This window comes from Podarcis bocagei (genome assembly GCF_964188305.1).
Source record: "Podarcis bocagei genome assembly, chromosome: 16".
NCBI lineage: Eukaryota > Metazoa > Chordata > Lepidosauria > Squamata > Lacertidae > Podarcis > Podarcis bocagei.
This window is the reverse complement of record NC_138142.1, coordinates 19,922,396-19,940,652: the sequence shown is the minus strand read 5'-3', so window position 1 is coordinate 19,940,652 and position 18,257 is coordinate 19,922,396. Positions and strand designations below refer to the sequence as shown.

The window sequence follows — 18,257 nt, the reverse complement described above, 5'->3', positions numbered from 1 at the left end:
ACTGCGGGTGGAGAATTTGGGCAGGGGGCTCAGAAGATATAAAGGTGATAATTCCCTCAGTCCTGGAAGGACATGATACAGGGTTTCCCACTTCTTACTTAAAGGGTTCGGGGTCATGTAAAAGCCTGTGCCTTTTTAAAAAGGAGGGGTGGTTCTGTTTCTCAAAGTTTCACGCAGAAAAGGAGCTATATGCTGGTAGCTAACTTCACTATCGAATTGTAGGGTCATCTAGCCCAATGCCCTGCAATGCAGGAAGAGTTTTTTTCTTGGAAGGAAATAAAATAAAATAATAAAATATAATAAATATGATATAATAAAGCTTCCCATTGGTAGACCTCTGTTCTCTGTAGTAGCAGGGCAACCCAGTCAGATGGGTGGGGTACAAGTATTATTATTATTATTATTATTATTATTATTATTATTATTATTATTATTATTATTATTATTATTATTGGAACAGGCACCTCCAGAATCACTAAGGCACATACTGATTCACCCAACGGCTCCAGAGGATGCCAAGGGAAGGTTTCACCATCCATCACCCCCTAACAGCTCTCACTTTGCACGGAGAAAGCAGAAGTTTCTCCGCCCTCTCTGGTAAACGCTGGAATTCATGGATACCCAAAAACACAGATTGCTGGAATATTCAGGACAGAGAAAAGTTCTCATTCAGGCAGCACAGAGCTAAACTATGGCACTTGCTCCCGCAGGAGGTTGTGACAACGCCAACTTGGATTGCATTAAAAGAGGATTAGGCATACTCAGAGGTTCAAGCAATTAGTATAGTGGTACCTCGGGTTACAGACACTTCAGGTTACATACGCTTCAGGTTACAGACTCTGCTAACCCAGAAATAGTACCTCAGGTTAAGAACTTTGCTTCAGGATGAGAACAGAAATCGCGCAGCAGTGGCACGGCGGCAGCAGGAGGCCCCATTAGCTAAAGTGGTACCTCAGGTTAAGAACGGACCTCCAGAATGAATTAAGTTCTTAACCCAAGGTACCACTGTAGTTACTAGCCAGAATGGCTTCCACTGTCAGAGGCAATAAATGTTTCTGAATCTCAGATGCTGGGAATCACACTTGGGCAGAGTGCTCTTCCACTGATGTCCTGCTTGTGGGGCTTCCCATTGGAGCATCCTGTTGGCCACTGTGAGAGTGGGATGCTGGACTAGATCGGCATCCCTTAGCCTGAGCCATCAGAACTGTTCTGATGCTCTCACAAGGCTGGAGTCCAGACCCTTCAAGTGTCCCTATTTTCCAGGGATGTCCCTGCTTTAGAGAAGCCATCCCAGTTGTCATAATGGCTGTCATATCCTTCCAGGTATAGAAGGTCTGTATTTTGTAGTGTACACCATTCCCTGATCCAGGAGAGACAGGCTGCCTCATAATAGAGTTCCAAATCTGGCAGGTAAAATCCCCCTCTTTCTTTGATATCAATTAAGTTTATGTTTAATTCTTGTCCTGCTTTTCCTAAAGATGTCCCTATTTTCCTTGGGAAGAATGATGCAGAAATGACTCCCCAGTTGTCTGAAGGCAATCCTGTACAGGTATAGGGAAGGTTTTTGAAAAAATGTTTAATTATGTTTTAATATATGTTGGAAGCTGCCCAGAGTGGCTGGGGCAACCCAGTAAGATGTGTGGGGTATAAATAGTAAAATGATCATTATGGAATGGGACGTCCCCATTTTCATCTGAGAAAGGTTGGAGGGCATGGGAGTCTAAATCTACATGCTGCTCCCAACTTAAAGAGGTATCTCTTCTGAGATACAGACCCTCCAAGTGCCCCTGTTTTCCAGGGACAGGCCCAGATTTACAGAAGCTGTCCCGGTTTCTGATTTGATCCCAGAATGTCCCTCTTTTCCTTAGAATGTCCCACTTTTCACTGGAGAAATGCTGGAGGGTATGGAGTTATGCGACGCCTGAGCTAAGGAGATAACTATGAAACCTTTAGAAGACATCTGAAGGCAACCTTGTACAGGGAAGTTTTTTAATGTTTAATTTTTTGTTATGTTTTTATATACATTGGAAGCCACCCACAGTGGCTGGGGCAACCCAGTCAGATGGCTGGGGTATAATAATAATAATAATAATAATAATAATAATAATAATAATAATAGAATAGAATGCCCCTATTTTCATTGGGAAAATGATGGAAGGGTATGGAGAGCCTAATCCAGGAAGCAGCCCTGCTTTCCACCTTTCTGCATCCTCCTCACCTCTCGCACACATCCTGGAATGCCCCTGGAGTGGAAAGGTGGGGAAATGAATTACTGCAAGGAGGTTTGAGCGGGTGGCGCTGTGGTCTAAACCACAGAGCCTAGGGCTTGCCGATCAGAAGGTCAGCAGTTCAGATCCCCGTGACGGGGTGAGCTCTCATTGTTCGGTCCCTGCTCCTGCCCACCTAGCAGTTCAAAAGCACGTCAAGTGCAAGTAGATAAATAGGTACTGCTCTGGCGGGAAGGTAAACGGCGTTTCCGTGCGCTGGTCTGGTTCACCAGAAGCGGCTTAGTCATGCTGGCCACATGACCTGGAAGCTGTCTGCGGACAAATGCCAGCTCCCTTGGCCTATAGAGTAAGATGAGCGCCGCAACCCCAGAATCGTCCGCGACTGGACCTAATGGTCAGGGGTACCTTTACCTTTAAAAGCCCTTTTTGTCGCAAACTGACCCTAATAAATTGATGGTTGCATTAAAATATCAGCTATACTAATCCAGGGTTGTTATTAGCATTTCAGTTGCAATCTTATACACATTTGCCTGTGAGTAAACTCAGCTGAACTGGGTGGCAATTACTTCTGAGTAAATGAGCCTAGGATTGCTTGGAAAGTTGCGCTCTCTGTTGAAAGGGAGCGCAAGTGGCTGTTCTCTTCTGCTGCTGCCACCAGAGGGCCCTGAGCTCCTACCTTATTGGAGGTTTAGCCACCAGAAGCCCACCACCTCCGTTTCCCCACACTGAGCATGCTCAGACTACTGCACATGCTCAGTAGTAGCAACTGAAGCCCTCTGCCCACACTTTGAAAATTTCGCAGTTCAATACAAGACTACATAAGAGACCCGGGGAAATCAAACTGCTTTGACTGCTCTGTTTGATTGTTGTGGTTTTTTGCAAAGCAATTCCCCCCAATATAATGCAGCTTTGTATAGTCTTTTCACGAGGACAGCATTTAGTCCATACACCATAGCAGAACTGTTTTCACTAATGTAATGGTTTATATGCACTCTAATATGTTTTTGAACGCATCACTCAGCAGCAGAACTGCACCGCAAAATTCAGGGGAGTGCAAATTTCACAGGATGTCTGTGTTTGGGTTCACACATTGGTGTGGACACTGCAAACTAGGTAGGCTTGCTTTGAAATGCAGACGGAATCGTATTTCTTCCTCCACCCCAGCTGGGGCTGATGGGAGTTGTAGTCCAAAACATCTGGGGAGGGGACCAGGTCAGGGAAAGCAGACTTGGATCTCACAGCCTTGATTCTCGGTCAAACAACAAGAAGAAAAGATGCTACTCTGCAGTAGGAAATTCAAAGAGGTGGGCATTTTTTGACAGAAAAAAACCCTGGAGGGAAAATCTGCCTTGTGTGTGTGTCTAATTCCACTCCACTCCATCAACAGTCCTTGCTTGTGAGCAATATGGTCGTTCTCTGTACAGTCATACCTCGGGTTGAAGTAGCTTCGGGATAAGTATTTTCAGGTTGCGCGCTGCGGCGACCCAGAAGTAACAGAGCGCGTTACTTCTGGGTTTCACCGCTCGCGCATGCGCAGGCAGTCAAAATGACGATCATGCACATGTGCGGAAACGGCAAATTTCAACCCGCACACGTGCGGACGTGGGTTGCGTTTGCTTCTGGATGTGAATGGGGCTCCGGAACGGATCCTGTTCGCATCCAGAGGTACCACTGTACTGTATTTCTGCTGCCAGGAAAAGGAGGGTGGTGCTTATGGGATTGTCTGCCTCAGGTGTTAACTTAGGGACTCTGCATATTCTCCTTTCTTTGGGTTGTTTGTGTGGCCTTGAGCAGAGGCTCACTCTGAGTCTGGCCCAGACTGGCTTCATCTGCGTCAACACTGACACTCCATCCTAAAAACACCAGCCCCACCCTGGTCCTGATTCCCCACCTGCCTCGTTTGAGTGCTTTGACTGGAAAATCGCTTTTGGTTAGCAATATTCTTTGAATTGTTTTTTATTGTATATCCCCCTGATTTTATGCTATGCTTTTGAGGGGAAAATATGTCTCACTCCAATGTGTTCCCCAAAGGCCTCCTCTCTCTGCCTTGAACCAAATTCAGTGATAAGCGTAAGAAGAACTGGTCTTCCTGAGATCTGCAGTCCATATCTATCTATCTGTCTGGTAACCATGCTCAGAAGCAGAAAAGTTCACCCCCGTACAAGGAAGGAGGGCAATTTGTCTAAGTTTTATCTGAGCCCAATGCTGTAAGAGTACATTTTTCTATAAGGATCCCCTGTTTGGAGAGTTCCTTTTCTAGTCCTCTCCCATGACCACTGATTGTATGAGCACAAATAAAACTAACACCGGACTGAGAAATCTTTCTCTGTGTGTCTTTTGAAATCCATGACACTCTACAAGTTTTGTTCAGTTGCTTAGAGCCTCTCTATATAGCAAGTGACTAGTAAACGGTGTTTCCGTGCGCTCTGGTTTCTGTCACGGTGTTCCATTGCACCAGAAGCGGTTTAGTCCTGCTGGCCACATGACCCGGAAAGCTGGCTCCCTCAGCCTGAAAGCGAGATGAGCGCCACAACCCCATAGCCGCCTTTGACTGGACTTAACTGTCCAGGGGTCATTTACTTTTTTTACCATAGTGACTATTAAAAGTTCAACATATGACAAAAAGTAGTACAGTGGCTACTTGGTACTCAAATGCCTTGGTTCGCAAACGCCGAAAACCTAGAAGTAAGTGTTCCGGTTTTTGAATGTTTTTCGGAAGCCAAACATCCGATGCGACTGTTGGCTATTGTTTCCGGGGCACCTACACCAATCAGAAGCTGCACCTTGGTTTTCGAACATTTCGGAAGCCAAGCGGACTTCCAGAATGGATTAAGTTTGGCGCTTTTGTTTTTGCTATTTATTTTGCATTTTTGTTTTTGAGTCTTTTTCAGTTAATTTGTTTTTGTTGGAACCCAGTTCAGCTACTGATTGATTGATTGATTGATTGATTGTGTGACTGTGGAAATGGATAAAAGCCCCCTATCCAAACAATGACTATCATCAGTGCAGGTAAGAAATTTTTTTAATTTTTTTTATCATCTGCAATACTTATTTATTTTATAGTACAGTACATTGATTATTGCTTTCATTTTATGGATTTATTTTTTTATTTTCATTTTTTCATTTTATGGTCTCGTTAGATAGTAAAATTCATGTTAAATTGCTGGGGGGCTTTGTATTTTTTAAATTGCTGTTTTAGGGGTTGTGTTTAAAAGTCTGGAACAGATTAATCCGTTTTGCATTACTTTCTATGAGAAAGCTGGCTTGGTTTTGGAACGCTTTGGTTTTGGAACGGATTAAGTTTGAGAACCAAGGTACCACTGTAATGTTTTGAAGGACTGTTGGTTTAGAAATCCCTAACTCAATGGCGCAGAAGACAGTTTCTGTATGTGCTGTAGAGGCAAGTGAGGGGGAGATGAGGTTTGTCCATCTGGGAAGGTATCCCATTTAGGAGAAGGAGAACTCTGGTCCTAAACCTCCGCTGCCTTGGGGGATATCTTTGGGAGAAGAAAAAGCTATGGAGTAAACCCTACACAAATCCAGAATGGAGTCCCTCAGACGGCTGGAGGGTGCCTTGCATGCCTCCTCCTGGCAACTGCTGCAGCCAAGGTCTTGCTCTGTTTTCCTTTGGACCACATCAGCAAGGCCAAGAGGGGGGTCTTGCCATTTGGGCAGCCTAGGACCTCCATACTGCTCAGGCTTGCGCCCCAGGGAGGTCACTTAGGTGCTGCTAACACAGAAGTTCAGGTTCACCTCTGGAGGCGCACTCCATTGTCTCTTGAGACAGACAGATGCCAACAAAAACAACAATTGGGGTGGTTTTTTTTGGGGGGGGGAATCTGCTTCTGCCAGCAGACCCTGTGCAACCACTTCCTGATGTCACCATGGACATTGCCATGGAGACTGTGCCATGGCTGAACCGCCCTCAACACATTGTGCCAGGCCTGCTCCCCACAGGACCCAGAGAGTCAGCCCAGTAGCCAGCCAAGGGCGCAACTGAACCCCTGGATTTTGCAAAAGGCTGCAAGAACAGGGCAAACCGCCCTAAGCAGATCACCATACAGACCTGGGTGGGGCCTCCCCCATGGTGGCCCCCTTTTTCCTGACCCCTCCTGGCCTTGGGGGGGCACGGGGGGAATTTTGTCCTCCTGTCTGTCTCTACTCACCATGCAGCCCAATCATTGTTTCCAAGATTAAAACCCTCTCAGCTAAAATCTTCAAAGCCTCTCGCAGCTGGTGCAAACCCTCCCCCTGCGGACGAAAGAGAGACAGACATGGCCGTGAAGGGGACGCACGTGCAGGGGTGTGTGTGTGCATGCGCACAAATACGTGCAAAAAGGAGAGGGAGGTGGGGGGGTGAGCTGAGGCTTGGCATGCCTAACCCTCCCTCCCGTCCGCATTTGTTTCAGCCATCAGAAATGACAACAACACACCCACACCCACACACCCAAGGGGCACAAATGCAAACAGAGCATCTATCAAGTATCTATCATGCATGTGCAGTCCTTTAAGGAGTTTGAGCAAACAGTATCATTCAGTTGGTGCAGCTCGCAGGGAGAGAAAGATATAATCAGAGGGAAAGTTTCGTCCTGAAACTAAGGCAGCTTCACCTCGCACCCTGGACCAGCTTCCTTATTGCTGATTTTGCCTGTGGTCCTGCCCACCCCAGGCATTCCCCCCCCCCCAAAAAAACCGGGAATGTGGTTCTCAGGCTGGAGAAAGGTTTCTCACCCCTGGATTACACCATCAGAAATCTTCCTGAGCCAGGGCTGTGTTGGCACCCAAGATTCCCTGCCCTCACTCCAGGTGCCCGCCCTCTGCCCGCTAAGCTAGCCAGCTGCCCTCAGGTGCAGCAGAAGATGCTGTCTTGGCATCAGTGGCAGTTGGTTGCCACCTTCTGCATCGTTGCATGCCGGCAAATGCCTTGGGGAGACGTAACCCCTTGGAAGCAGCGCTGGTGGACTCCCCAACAGATCCAGAAGCTCCAGCAAGTGGAGGGGTTAACCCACCGACAGGCAGCGCTGCACAGTGGTTAGTGTCGGAATAGGACCTGAGAGAGATCAAATCCATGAAGCTCACCTCGGGCCAGTCCCTCCTTCTCAGCCTAACCTACCTCGCAGGGTTGTTGTTGAACGAGGAGGGGGAGGACCCCGTAGCTGCTTGGAGGAGAAATGTGGGCTTTAAATGCAAAATAGATAAAGCCACGGGAGACCTTCTGGGCTGCTTTTGCAAATGTAGAAAGCTGGGTTATAGAGAAGCAGGCTGCTGGGTCCAACCAGAAGCACCCACAGGAAGGATGCCAAACCAAAGCAAAGAAAATGAACAGAAGAACCACAATGGCACAGAGCCCCAGATACGGCCGCCTGGGCTTGGTGTCGAGGAGATATGAGCTTTCCCTCCTTGCTCAGGAAGTCAGGTGTGTGGGCACGAGGACAGCAGAAGCACATGCATGGGGGGTTAGTAGCAGGGGGCGGTCCCAAATGCAGCGACCTCGAGGGTGGCATGGAGGTGGAGAGAGAGACAGATGCAGTAGCCAGATTCCCAGAGCTATATCCCTGAGGCCACATGCCCACCATCCCTTTTAAAGTGCTTTGATGCCACTCGGAACAGTCAGGGCTTCCCCCAAAGGATTCTGGGAGCTGTAGTTTGTTACAGCGGCTAAGCAGTGTTAGGGGAGACCCCCTATTCCCGCTCAGTCCCCAGAGTTCTCTGGGAAAGAGCAATGACTGTTAAACCACTCTGAGGACTGCAGCTCTAGGAGGGGGAGAGGGGTCTCAGCATCCTTAACTAACTACAGCTCCCATAATCCTTTGGGGGAAGCTGCGACTGTGTGAAAGGGAATGACACTGATTTAAATGTATGGGGCCGAATGGGGCCAAACACACAGAGCGAGGGGAGAACAGTCCCTCTCACTTCCACCAGGAAGGAGGGGAAACTATCCCAGTGAGAGCTGGGAAAGCAACGTCCCAAGTTGGGGCGGGCGAGACAGCTGAACCTAAAAGCAGGAACATCTTTCCAGTTACAAGCAAAGGCACGGTGGAAGCTGCTTGCTGGCGAGTCAGAGCATCCGTCCATCTCACTCAACGCTGTCTGCAGAGGGGGTTCTCAAAGCGGTCAATACTGACCCCCTCCCTGGAGGTTGGTGGGTTTGTGCCGGGGCTTAATGAAGACGTCCTAGGCACAGAAAAGGCACTTGTGGCCTATACAGTCGTACCTTGGAAGTCAAACATAATCTGTTCTGGAAGTCGTTCGACTTTCAGAATGTTCGGAAACCAAATTGTGGCTTCTGATTGGCTGCAGGAAGCTCCTGCAGCCAATCAGAAGCCCCGTTGGACGTTCTGCTTCCAAAAATTGTTTGCAGACTGGAACAGTCACTTCCGGGGTTGTGGTGTTCGGAATCCAAAACGTTCGAGAACTAAGCTGTTTGAAAACCAAGGTATGACTGTAGTGGGAATTAGGAGTCTCAGAAATCAAGGGCAGGAGCATGTACAGAGTGCCAGTGAGGAACCTTTGCATCTAATAAGATGATTCCGCAATGCAAGAATACTCCTTATCCTAGTGATAGGAATTAATAAATGTTCGTTACGGATCGATTTTTCTTGACTTTATCTCGTTCATGTTCCTAAGAACTTGGGTTGGGTGTCGGTGACGACTTTCTAAGCTCATGAAAAGGTCCATGAAGTCGGGGGGTTGGGAAGCCCGGTCTGCACTGACCAGCAGCAACTCTTTGGGGTTGATTTTTTTAGACAGGCGGTCTTTCCCATCCACCGGTGGAGACTGAACCAGATGTTCTACCAGTGAGCTACAGCCCTTCCCAAGTCTTCCCCGTTAAGGGGAGGGCATCTCTTTAACTCAGACTTCCCCAAACTGGTGCCCTCCAGATCTTTTGGACTACAATTTCCATCAGCCCCAGCCAGTGGCAGAGGTAATGCAAAGCAGACTCCGCCCCCACTTTTGCACCATATGTAACAACAAACAGAGCAGAGGGCTAAGATCTGCCCTCCTCCCAGAGCAAGGGTGGGGATGGAGTGGGGGGATGGGGGAGAAAATGGCCTAATGTACAAAGGTGGAATTTACATGTGTTGCCCCGCCTCTGGCCACGTTCACCACTGGTATGTGGCCCCCCTAGGGCAGAAAAAGGTCCCAATTCCGTGCCTCAGAGGAACAGACGGAACACAGGAGTTCTGGCACCAGCACACCAAGCCCCTGGGTAGAGTGGGGTGAGGGGGGTTCAGTGGGGGTGGTGGCCAGGGAAAGAGACAGGCAGGAGAGAGCCCTCAGACAAGGATCCCCGGATATTTCCCCCCATCTCTAGAATCTGAGCCATATTCCAAGTCAGGAGTGGGGAACTTTGAGCCTTCCAGATGTTGCTAAACTACAACTCCCATCATCATCATCATCGTCATCCCTGGCCGTTAGCCATGTTTGCCAAGGCTGATTGGAGTTGTAGTCCAGCATACAGAGGGCCCAAGGTGCCTCCACAACTGTTCTCCGTGCTTCATTTTATGGCCTTTGCTTCTGGCCTGGCTGAGCTCGCAATACAATCCCAGATCGGAGCCCGGCTACTTTCATGAGGAATGGGCAAATTCCCTCCATTTCGTGTTTCCTCAAACTGAAGTTCACTTTCCCTGTCATTCTGCAATTTAATTTTTAAGTCCACAGCAATCTGAGACTCGTTTTCACCTAACGCGCAGAGTTTTGCACTCCTTTTTTTCCTTACGCACGCAGAGTTTTACATGCAATTCTCCCTGACGTATTTCTCAGAAGACTATTTTGGCATGGAGCGGTATGGCAAATTTAATAACAGTAGTAATACTCAGGCTTTTATTGGGGGGGTATGCTTTCCTCCACAAATATATGCATTTTTCTGGACACTTACCCCAGATATTTGCAAACCAAACCAAGCCAATTCCCACCCCCACCCCCCAGTTCCTTAGCATTCATTTGGGCTCACTCTCCAGGAAGAAAATTTTGCATTGCAAAATTTGGATATATGAAAGTTTTCATGTCTTGTTTTGAAAAATGCAAATCATGGTAGGTTCGCCTTTAAAATGCAGAGAGTTAAGAGGAGACCCTCTATTCTCCCTCACAGAGCTACAATTCCCAGAATTATCTGGGAACAAGGGTTTATTTTAGGTGTGATTCCTGCACTGCATAAGGTAGGACTAATGAACTTTTTTGGGGTCTTCCAACTCTACAACACTCTGATTCCTTAGCCACTCTAGCAATTGTAGCTTTGGGAATGGGGAATTTGGGGGTGGTCCTAAAAAACCCTCAGCACCCGTAACAAACTACAGCTCACAAGATTCTTTGTGGGCAAGCCAGGACTGTTAATAGTGATATGATACTGCTTTAAATGGATGGGATGGGTGATGACCTGAGAGTTTTGATGATTGGAGCAGATGTTATTTCAAGGGGCAGCAATGAAACAGAGCACAATACTAAAAAGCTCCTGGATACTTTTGCAAGGGGGGAGACTGGGATTAGGGTTGCCGAACGGCTAGAAATGAGGAAGAAGAAAATATGGACCCACCCACTCTGTTCTTTTAAAAAAAACTCCGATCTGCAGAAATCAGCCCACAACACTTTTTGCAGTATGGAGTCATAATCGGTTGCCAACATTTGCACACCAAGCTGCTCCTAAAAGGCAGAGCTGCAGCAGTGGGTTGAAGAGTTGGCAATCGTAGTTGGGATCGTGCCAGAGTATTCCCATTCTCTTGCCTATGGGAGGAGAAAGAGCCTCACACGTCCGGTCCTGGTTTCAGATTGCGTTGGCCAGCGGCAAGAAAGCTGTGCTTATTGCTCCCACTGTACCATGCAAAGGAAGAATTCCGCATCTCCAAGATGGGAAGCTTTCTTTTTTAAAACAAAAAACCAAGTTTCTAGTCCTTAAGGCTGTGGAAATAGGCTTAAAAGCCCACAAAAATGTGGACACAAAAGATTTACACAGTCCATATAGATCATCACATGTGGTTTTTCTTGGCAAAGAACTTTGATCATTTTGGTGAACAACAACAAAAATGTTCTGTTCATGCAGAATACGCACTGAGCTCTGAGAAATAAAATGTCTGGTGAAGCAGCTTTTGACTCACGGTGGCTCACGTCACACAATAAACCTTTAGGGTAGCCTTCCTTCCCCAATGTGGCCTCCCTGCAGATGGTTCTGGACTTCAACTCCCATCAGCCTCAGTCTTGTGCTGCTAGGGTTGATGGGGAAAAGGTTCTGTTGGCTGGGGGTGATGGGAATTGCGGCCCAAAATCAGTGGGTTCTGGTGGGGAAGCTGCTTTCAAGGCACCGCGAGGCTCTTGGCTGTTTTGTATATCCTGGGAGGTCTCAATAGGAAAGCGCCTTCATCTCAGTACCCCTTATATCTCTTGCACACCCCTAGAAGCCTGCCAGCTTGGCTCACGTCTGAGTAGTGGAAATGGGCTTCTGTTGATGAGGGCACAATGGGGGCAGAGAGCTGGGCATCAGGGCAGATTTTTGCAGGTCCAGCTGGTTCCCAAGACTCAGTGTCCCTTGGTTGAGATAGCAAGTATCTGGGGTGGGGGAAGAGGAGAGACAAGGAGGGTCCCCACCCCCACCCCCACCCCACCCCACCAGCTTACCCAGGTGCCTTTCTCGCCTGGTTCACCTTTGGGCCCCGGCTCACCCTGAAGCGGAAGGAGAAAAGGCATGAGAAAACAAAGGTTTGGGGCGGTCTGTGGTTATTGCAAAAGAAATCTTCAAATAGGAAATTGCATTAGACCCTCTTCTGCTGTTGTTGGAACCTAGGAAGCTGCCTTACACAGAGTGTAAGGCCAGTGGTCCATCTAGCACAGTACTGCCCGCACTGACTGGCAGCAGCAAACACATGGGGACATTGTCAGACCTACCTGGAGCTGCTGGGAATTGAGCCTTCTGCATGCAAGGCAGATAGATGCTCCAGATACTGCACTTGCCCCCTTGCTGAATTATGTAAAACAGCATATAACGCCGAAGTACCAAATTCAAGAGCCATGTACCATAACAGCAGGAAGAATCTTACATGCAACATTTTGGAAAAGCACATGGGGAACCTAGTAAGAGGGATTTATTAAGATAAATCTGGGAGCATTTGAGAATCGCAATATCTCATTGTCATGATTAGAGATGGAGAAAGGTTTCCATAAGCTGGAGGCGTTTGGAAATTAGTAACCAACCCAGCATAAAGAATTTGCAACCTCAGGCAAAAAACAAAATTTCAGTGAGCATGGGAAGAGCTCCATAGAGGCTTATGAGCTCACAGAACCCGTATTAGTGACCTATGATGTAAGACGTATGTAATACAATAAAAAGCTTCATACGGGTGTCAGGGAAAACCAAAGCTTTTTTCTTTCCAAGGGTAAGGGTGGTGTGTGGGGGGGGTAGGCTTGGCCCATCCTGGGAAAGGCAGATTATGGATACTGTCTTGGGTATGGAGACAGGCCATTGTAATAACTGTGTAAAGTTAAGAATCCAGTACCTAGAGGAGGCCTCTCCCTGCCAGACTTGAAATTATATTTTGAAGCCTCCTGTATTTGCTGGATCCAGGAATGGATAAAACTAAAAAATACAGATCTATTCGATTTGGAAGGATATGACAATAGATTTGGCTGGCATGCATACTTGTGGTATGAAAAGGCAAGAGTACATCAAAGTTTTCGAAATCATATTATAAGGAAAACGATTTTTAAAGTTTGGGAGAAGTATAAAGGATTATTAGAACTGTGCTGTTTTTTTATTGATTTGTACGCCAGCCTGGGAACTGAAGAGCTGGGTATAAATGCTTTTGAATCGAGGATGGTGAACCCGCGCAGGCCTCACATGTCACTGGCCTCAACTCCCATCATCCCCTGACCTTGCTGTCTGGGGCTGATGGGAGATGGAGTCCAACAACTCTCCGGAGGAACCCAGGTCCCCCAGCCCTGCTTCAAATGAATGAACAAGCGAATGAATGAAAGTCCCATAGAGAACGGTGACCGAGGAAGTTCTCATGTAGTGTAAGAGACATTTCTCAGAATGTGCAGAACTTCCCTGGTTGCTGGGGTTTGCCACTAGCCACCCAAATTTCTCGCACCCACCCTAGCAGGGTATTCTCTCTCCTCTGCTGTGCCACACTTACGCGTTCTCCATCTAGACCTTGGCGGCCAGGATATCCTTGCGGTCCCTACAGGAGAGACGAAGGAGTAGAAAAAAGAAAACCTGAGTCACAGAATCATAGAACTGTAGAGTTGAGAGGGACCTCAAGAGTCATCTAGTCCAACCCCTTGAAAATGCAGTCCATGGCTATATGCTTCGGTTCTCCTGCCCCACCAGCCCTCCAGGGACCTGCCTAAAACCCCTTTTTGGTCTTCATCCTCTGCCAATAATAATAATAATTATTTTACACCATGCCCATCCGGCTGGGTTTCCCCAGCCACTCTGAGCGGCTCCCAACAGATTAAAAACAGAATAAAACATCAAATATTTAAAACTTCCCTAAACAGGGCTGCCTTCAGATCTCTTCTGAAAGTCATATAGTTGTTTATTTCCTTGACATCTGAGGGGAGGGCGTTCCACAGGGCAGGCGCTACCACCGAGAAGGCCCTGGTTAAAGCAAATGCAGGGAACTTCTGGCCTTCCAGAATTTGCTAAACTCCAACTCCCATCAACCCCTTGCTGGGGCTGGAAGGAGTTGTAGATCAGCAACATACGGAGGGCCAATGGTTCCCCACAGTGCTAAAGCAAGAGGGCAGGATTTGAACCCAGGTCCTCCGGGCAAGTATACGAACACGAGAGCCCACCCCCATGTCCGATCCTGACCTGGAGGGAGGCGCCTGCTTCTTTATATGGCTCTGGCTCAGGGAGAAATCCCACAGGGGTAGTTCCTCCAGTCCCACAGTGCTTTAAGAGCTCTGAGTGCTCCATTGAGTTTCCTGTTCTGGCAGATGGAGGGTTGCCATCTTCCAGCCAGCCACTGTAGATATGCTTTCGAAAGCTGCTTGATGTGCAGACGTCAGCAGGGGTAATAACAGCTCTACAGTGGTACCTCTGGATGTGCAAACAGGATCCGTTCCGGAGCCCCATTCGCATCCTGAAGCGAACGCAACCTGCGTCCGCACGTGCGCGGGTTGCAATTCGTCGCTTCCGCGCATGCACGTGCCATCATTTTGAATGCCTGTGCATGCGCGAGCGGCGAAACCCGGAAGTAACGCGCTCCATTACTTCCGGGTCGCTGCAGAACACAACCCGAAAATATTCATCCCGAAGCTACTTCAACCCAAGGTATGACTGTATATCTTGTGGAGAGGAATTTCTTGCTGGCGGCTGCAAGTCAAACCAGTTTGGTTGGTCGAGTTAAGGACACCGCAGTTTAAGGAGATCGACCAAGCTGGAAGCTGATTCTTAGCTGTGATTCCTGCATGTATCCAACCACACAATTCTCTGATGCTATAAAACTTGGATGTAAGCCTGAGAGCACATGATGTTGGAGGGCAGTACTCACTCTTTCTCCTCTCTCTCCAGGGGTACCAGCTGCCCCGTCGGTGCCTGGGGTTCCGGGGCTCCCCTGAAAGAAAGAACCGTCGCAGCTTCAAACAACAACAACAACAATAATAATAATAAGCCTGTTTGAATGAAAGGCGATGTACAAATAAACAGCAACATAACACAACTTGCATAAGACGCGATTTAATAATAATAATAATAATAATAATAATAATAATAATAATATAACAATGGATCTCAGTTGCAAGGGACCGTTCTTTTGCAATTCAAGAAAATCTTTAATAAAAATTATTCCAAGTCAGTTGCAAGGGATCTCTCCCCACCCCAAATACGGTGGCAGCTAAGTGTTACCTACAGTTTAGTCCCAAAATACTGGGAGGTTCCAGGCCCTGGAAAAACACCACCTCCTATTCAAATCATCAGCTCAAAATGCAATTGGGCTGTTTCCGCAGCAAAAGTGCTGCCCCTCCCAGAAACCCTTGCCTCCTCCCGTCAGAGATTAGGGGTACTTACATCACGTCCTGGCTGACCTGGGATTCCAGCTGGCCCTGGAGGACCTACAGGAAGAAAGAGGTTTCACACTCCTGGTCAGCAACTAGTTTTTGCTGCTTTGAGAAGGGAGGAGCTGGAGGGAGGGGCAAAAGCCCCCCAAACCTCCTTTTCCAAATTGGCCAACCAGCAGCACCCACAAGGCTGCAGCTGTATCTACAACCTTCCCACCCCACCCCGAATTTTGTTGTGGCTGTTGCTTCCCACCCCCAGGGGGCAGGATTTGGCCCTGATCTGTTGCAACTCCCACTTAATACTGTGATAGGAATTTTGAGGTCTTAGATATATGGTAATGTTCATAACCGCACGTACATAGATCAGCACAGGAAGATCAACCTGAAGCCATTTTGATTCCTAAACTGAGCAAATGTTTTCTCTGCAAGGTCAAAGTGGGAAACCTCCCCATTGTGTCTTTCCTCACAAATCCTGTCTTAAGGGCATATTTAAGATATGAATAGAGTGTGAGCCTGTGACCTGGCCCAGTATTTATCATTACAAAAGACTAGCCAGGCTCCCTAGGAAATCTAATCAAGTAACCTGCCAGACAGGAGATAAACAAGGACAGGAGAAAAACATTCAAATTTCTGTTTAGACCGCCTTTTCTGTGATATAGGCCTGAGGGGTGGTCTTAGGTTACACCCCTTCCGTGATGTATGTATGATGTTTCTGGGGGTGGTCTTGATCTACAGGGTGGCAATTTCAAAAGTCTTTATAAAGCCTTGTGCACCATTTTTCTGGGTTCCTCCTCTCTCCTGCGGGTGAGGGGAGCACCCTGTTGCAACAGATCAATAAAGATCAAGCTTACTAGCTGCTTTGCTTCTCAGTATTCTCTGATTGGCCTCTGTTATTTTCTCCTACCAATAGGGAACCTACGTAGGGACTCTATATAGGCTCTTGGATACCCCATACGGGAAAAGTGCAATTTTTGTTTTCAACAATACTGTGCGACCTCCTTTCCCAGCTGGGCCTAGCAGACTCGTGCTCTAGTCTAGGCGGAGGAAAACAATTCCTACCACGGTCAGAAAACACTTCCAACAACTTTCCTGGAATGGAAAGTGCAATAATCAAACCTGCCACCAGAGGCCAATAGAACGCCAGCTATCAAATCCTTCCTAAAGTCGCTTGACCCATCAGCCATGGATGGCAACAGGTTGCTTTGTTTCCTACCAGGACACTCACAGAAAAGGCTGAAAGAAGCACGAGAAAGCTGTTGTGCTGGTTGGGAATGGCAGGTCTGCAAAGACCGGCTGCGGCTGGGTGGGAGTCCAAAACATTCAGAGGACAGATTGAGTCCACGCAGCTAACATGGTCTCTGGGTTGTCGGCAAGCCACAAATTTCATTTCAGCAGTCAGATACTATGGGGAGAGGCACTTCAAGCGTTCAGGGTGGAATGGCCACATTTCGCGGACCCGGCTTTTGACAGGTATCTGCATAGAGACACCATCTGGAATATCTCCTGTGGTTCTCCTGTCTCTTCCTAGACTCCCTTTGGAGAAGGGCTGAACATGGAGGTAGGGCATGTATCCGCCTTGCAGGCAGAAGCTCCTAGATTCAGTCTCTGATGGCATCTCCCCAGGTACAGATAGGAATGCCCTCTGCCTGAAACCCTGGAGAGCTGCTGCCGGTCCGTGTGGACAATATTGAGTTACCGTATTTTTTGCTCTATAGGACGCACCATTTCCCCTCCAAAATTAAGGGGAAATGTTTGTGCATCCTATGGAGCGAATGCAGGCTCCTTGGCTTCAGTGATAGCAACGCAAAGCCTCCGAAGTGCAGAGGAAGCGCTCCCTCCACGCTCCGGAGGCTTCGCGTTGCTTTCGCTGAAGCTTGGAGAGCGAGAGGAGGTGGTGCGCACCGACCCCTCTCGCTCTCCAGGCTTCAAGGATAGCCGCCTGAAGCCAAGGAGCGCAGCGCGAATTCCCGCTGCGGTCCGCAGGCTTCAGGTTCCTTTCACTGAAGCCGGGAGAGCAAGGCTCTCCCGGCTTCAGCAGAGAGGGAGAGCTGCACAGTGCCCCTTCAGCCAAGCGGGAGGAGAAATGGAAGGGGCTCCATTTCTCCTGCCGCTTCGCTGAAGGGGCGCTAAGCAGAGAGGGGGAGAATTTTTTTTCTTGTTCTCCCCCTCTAAAACAAGGTGCGTCCTATGGTCGGGTGCGTCCTATAGAGCGAAAAATACGGTAGATGAAACAATGGTCTTCCTGTTTGTCTGCCTGAGGAAGCTTCACATTTTGCTGTTTCTGTAGGAAGGGCCATAACTCAGAGCATCTAAAGCCCCAGGTTCGAAAATGTTCAAACTAACTTTTATTTAAAAACCTGAAGCTTGCCATTACAGGTCAAGAACTGCCAAGAGAAAAGAAGAAACTCTTTATGCATGCTACGACGGCGGCTAGGATAGGCGGCTAGCCCAAAGATGGAAAAGCGAAGAAATACCAACTAAAGAAGAATGGCTTCAAAAACTGATGGGATGGCGAAACTAACAGAAAGAGTCAGAGATAAAGACAATAGAGATTTTTTAAAAGATTGGGAACCATTTATGTTGTATCTACAGAAACAATGTAAAGAAACAGACTCACTAGCAGGGTTTGAGTAAACACCTACAAGCAACAAAAATAAGTACAAAAAACTAGAAAGGTGATGTTAAAATGATAAGAGATAATAACAATTAATATAGAAAATTGAGATGTGATGTAATATAGCAAGCAGGGGAAGCCAATATGTTCAAAACCAGAGGAGGAAGTTGAGGAAAGCTGGCAGGGAGGGGGAATTTTGGGGAATGTATTGTTTCTATTTGACAATTTGATATGTTGTAATATGACTGGGGGGGGAATGTAAAATCTAATAAAAATGTATTTAAAAAATAAAAATAAAGTCCCAGTTTCAATCCCCAAAAGAGTTTCCAGGTAGGGCTGGCAGACAATGCCGCCTGAAACCCCATAGAGCTGCTGCCCGTCATTCCCCCATCCCTGGGTGAAGATACAGGGCCAAAAAGAGACTT

At 47.7% G+C, this 18,257-nt stretch overlaps 1 protein-coding gene across 5 annotated transcripts in view; it reads right to left on the bottom strand.

Moving 5' to 3' along the window:
- EMID1 (EMI domain containing 1) overlaps positions 1-18,257 on the bottom strand; it is a 71,740-nt gene that overhangs the window by 2,995 nt on the left and 50,488 nt on the right. For 3 of the 5 annotated variants that reach the window (XM_081174983.1, XM_081174985.1, XM_081174982.1), the window contains exons 11-14: positions 15,229-15,272; positions 14,714-14,776; positions 13,352-13,396; positions 11,838-11,882 (exon numbers count right to left, since the gene is read on the bottom strand). In XM_081174983.1, coding sequence (XP_081031109.1) covers positions 11,838-11,882; positions 13,352-13,396; positions 14,714-14,776; positions 15,229-15,272 — 197 coding nt within the window. Of the gene's footprint in view, positions 1-6,394; positions 6,480-11,837; positions 11,883-13,351; positions 13,397-14,713; positions 14,777-15,228; positions 15,273-18,257 lie in introns of all 5 variants that reach the window. The other 2 variants (XR_014002957.1, XM_081174984.1) reach the window with 1 other exon arrangement.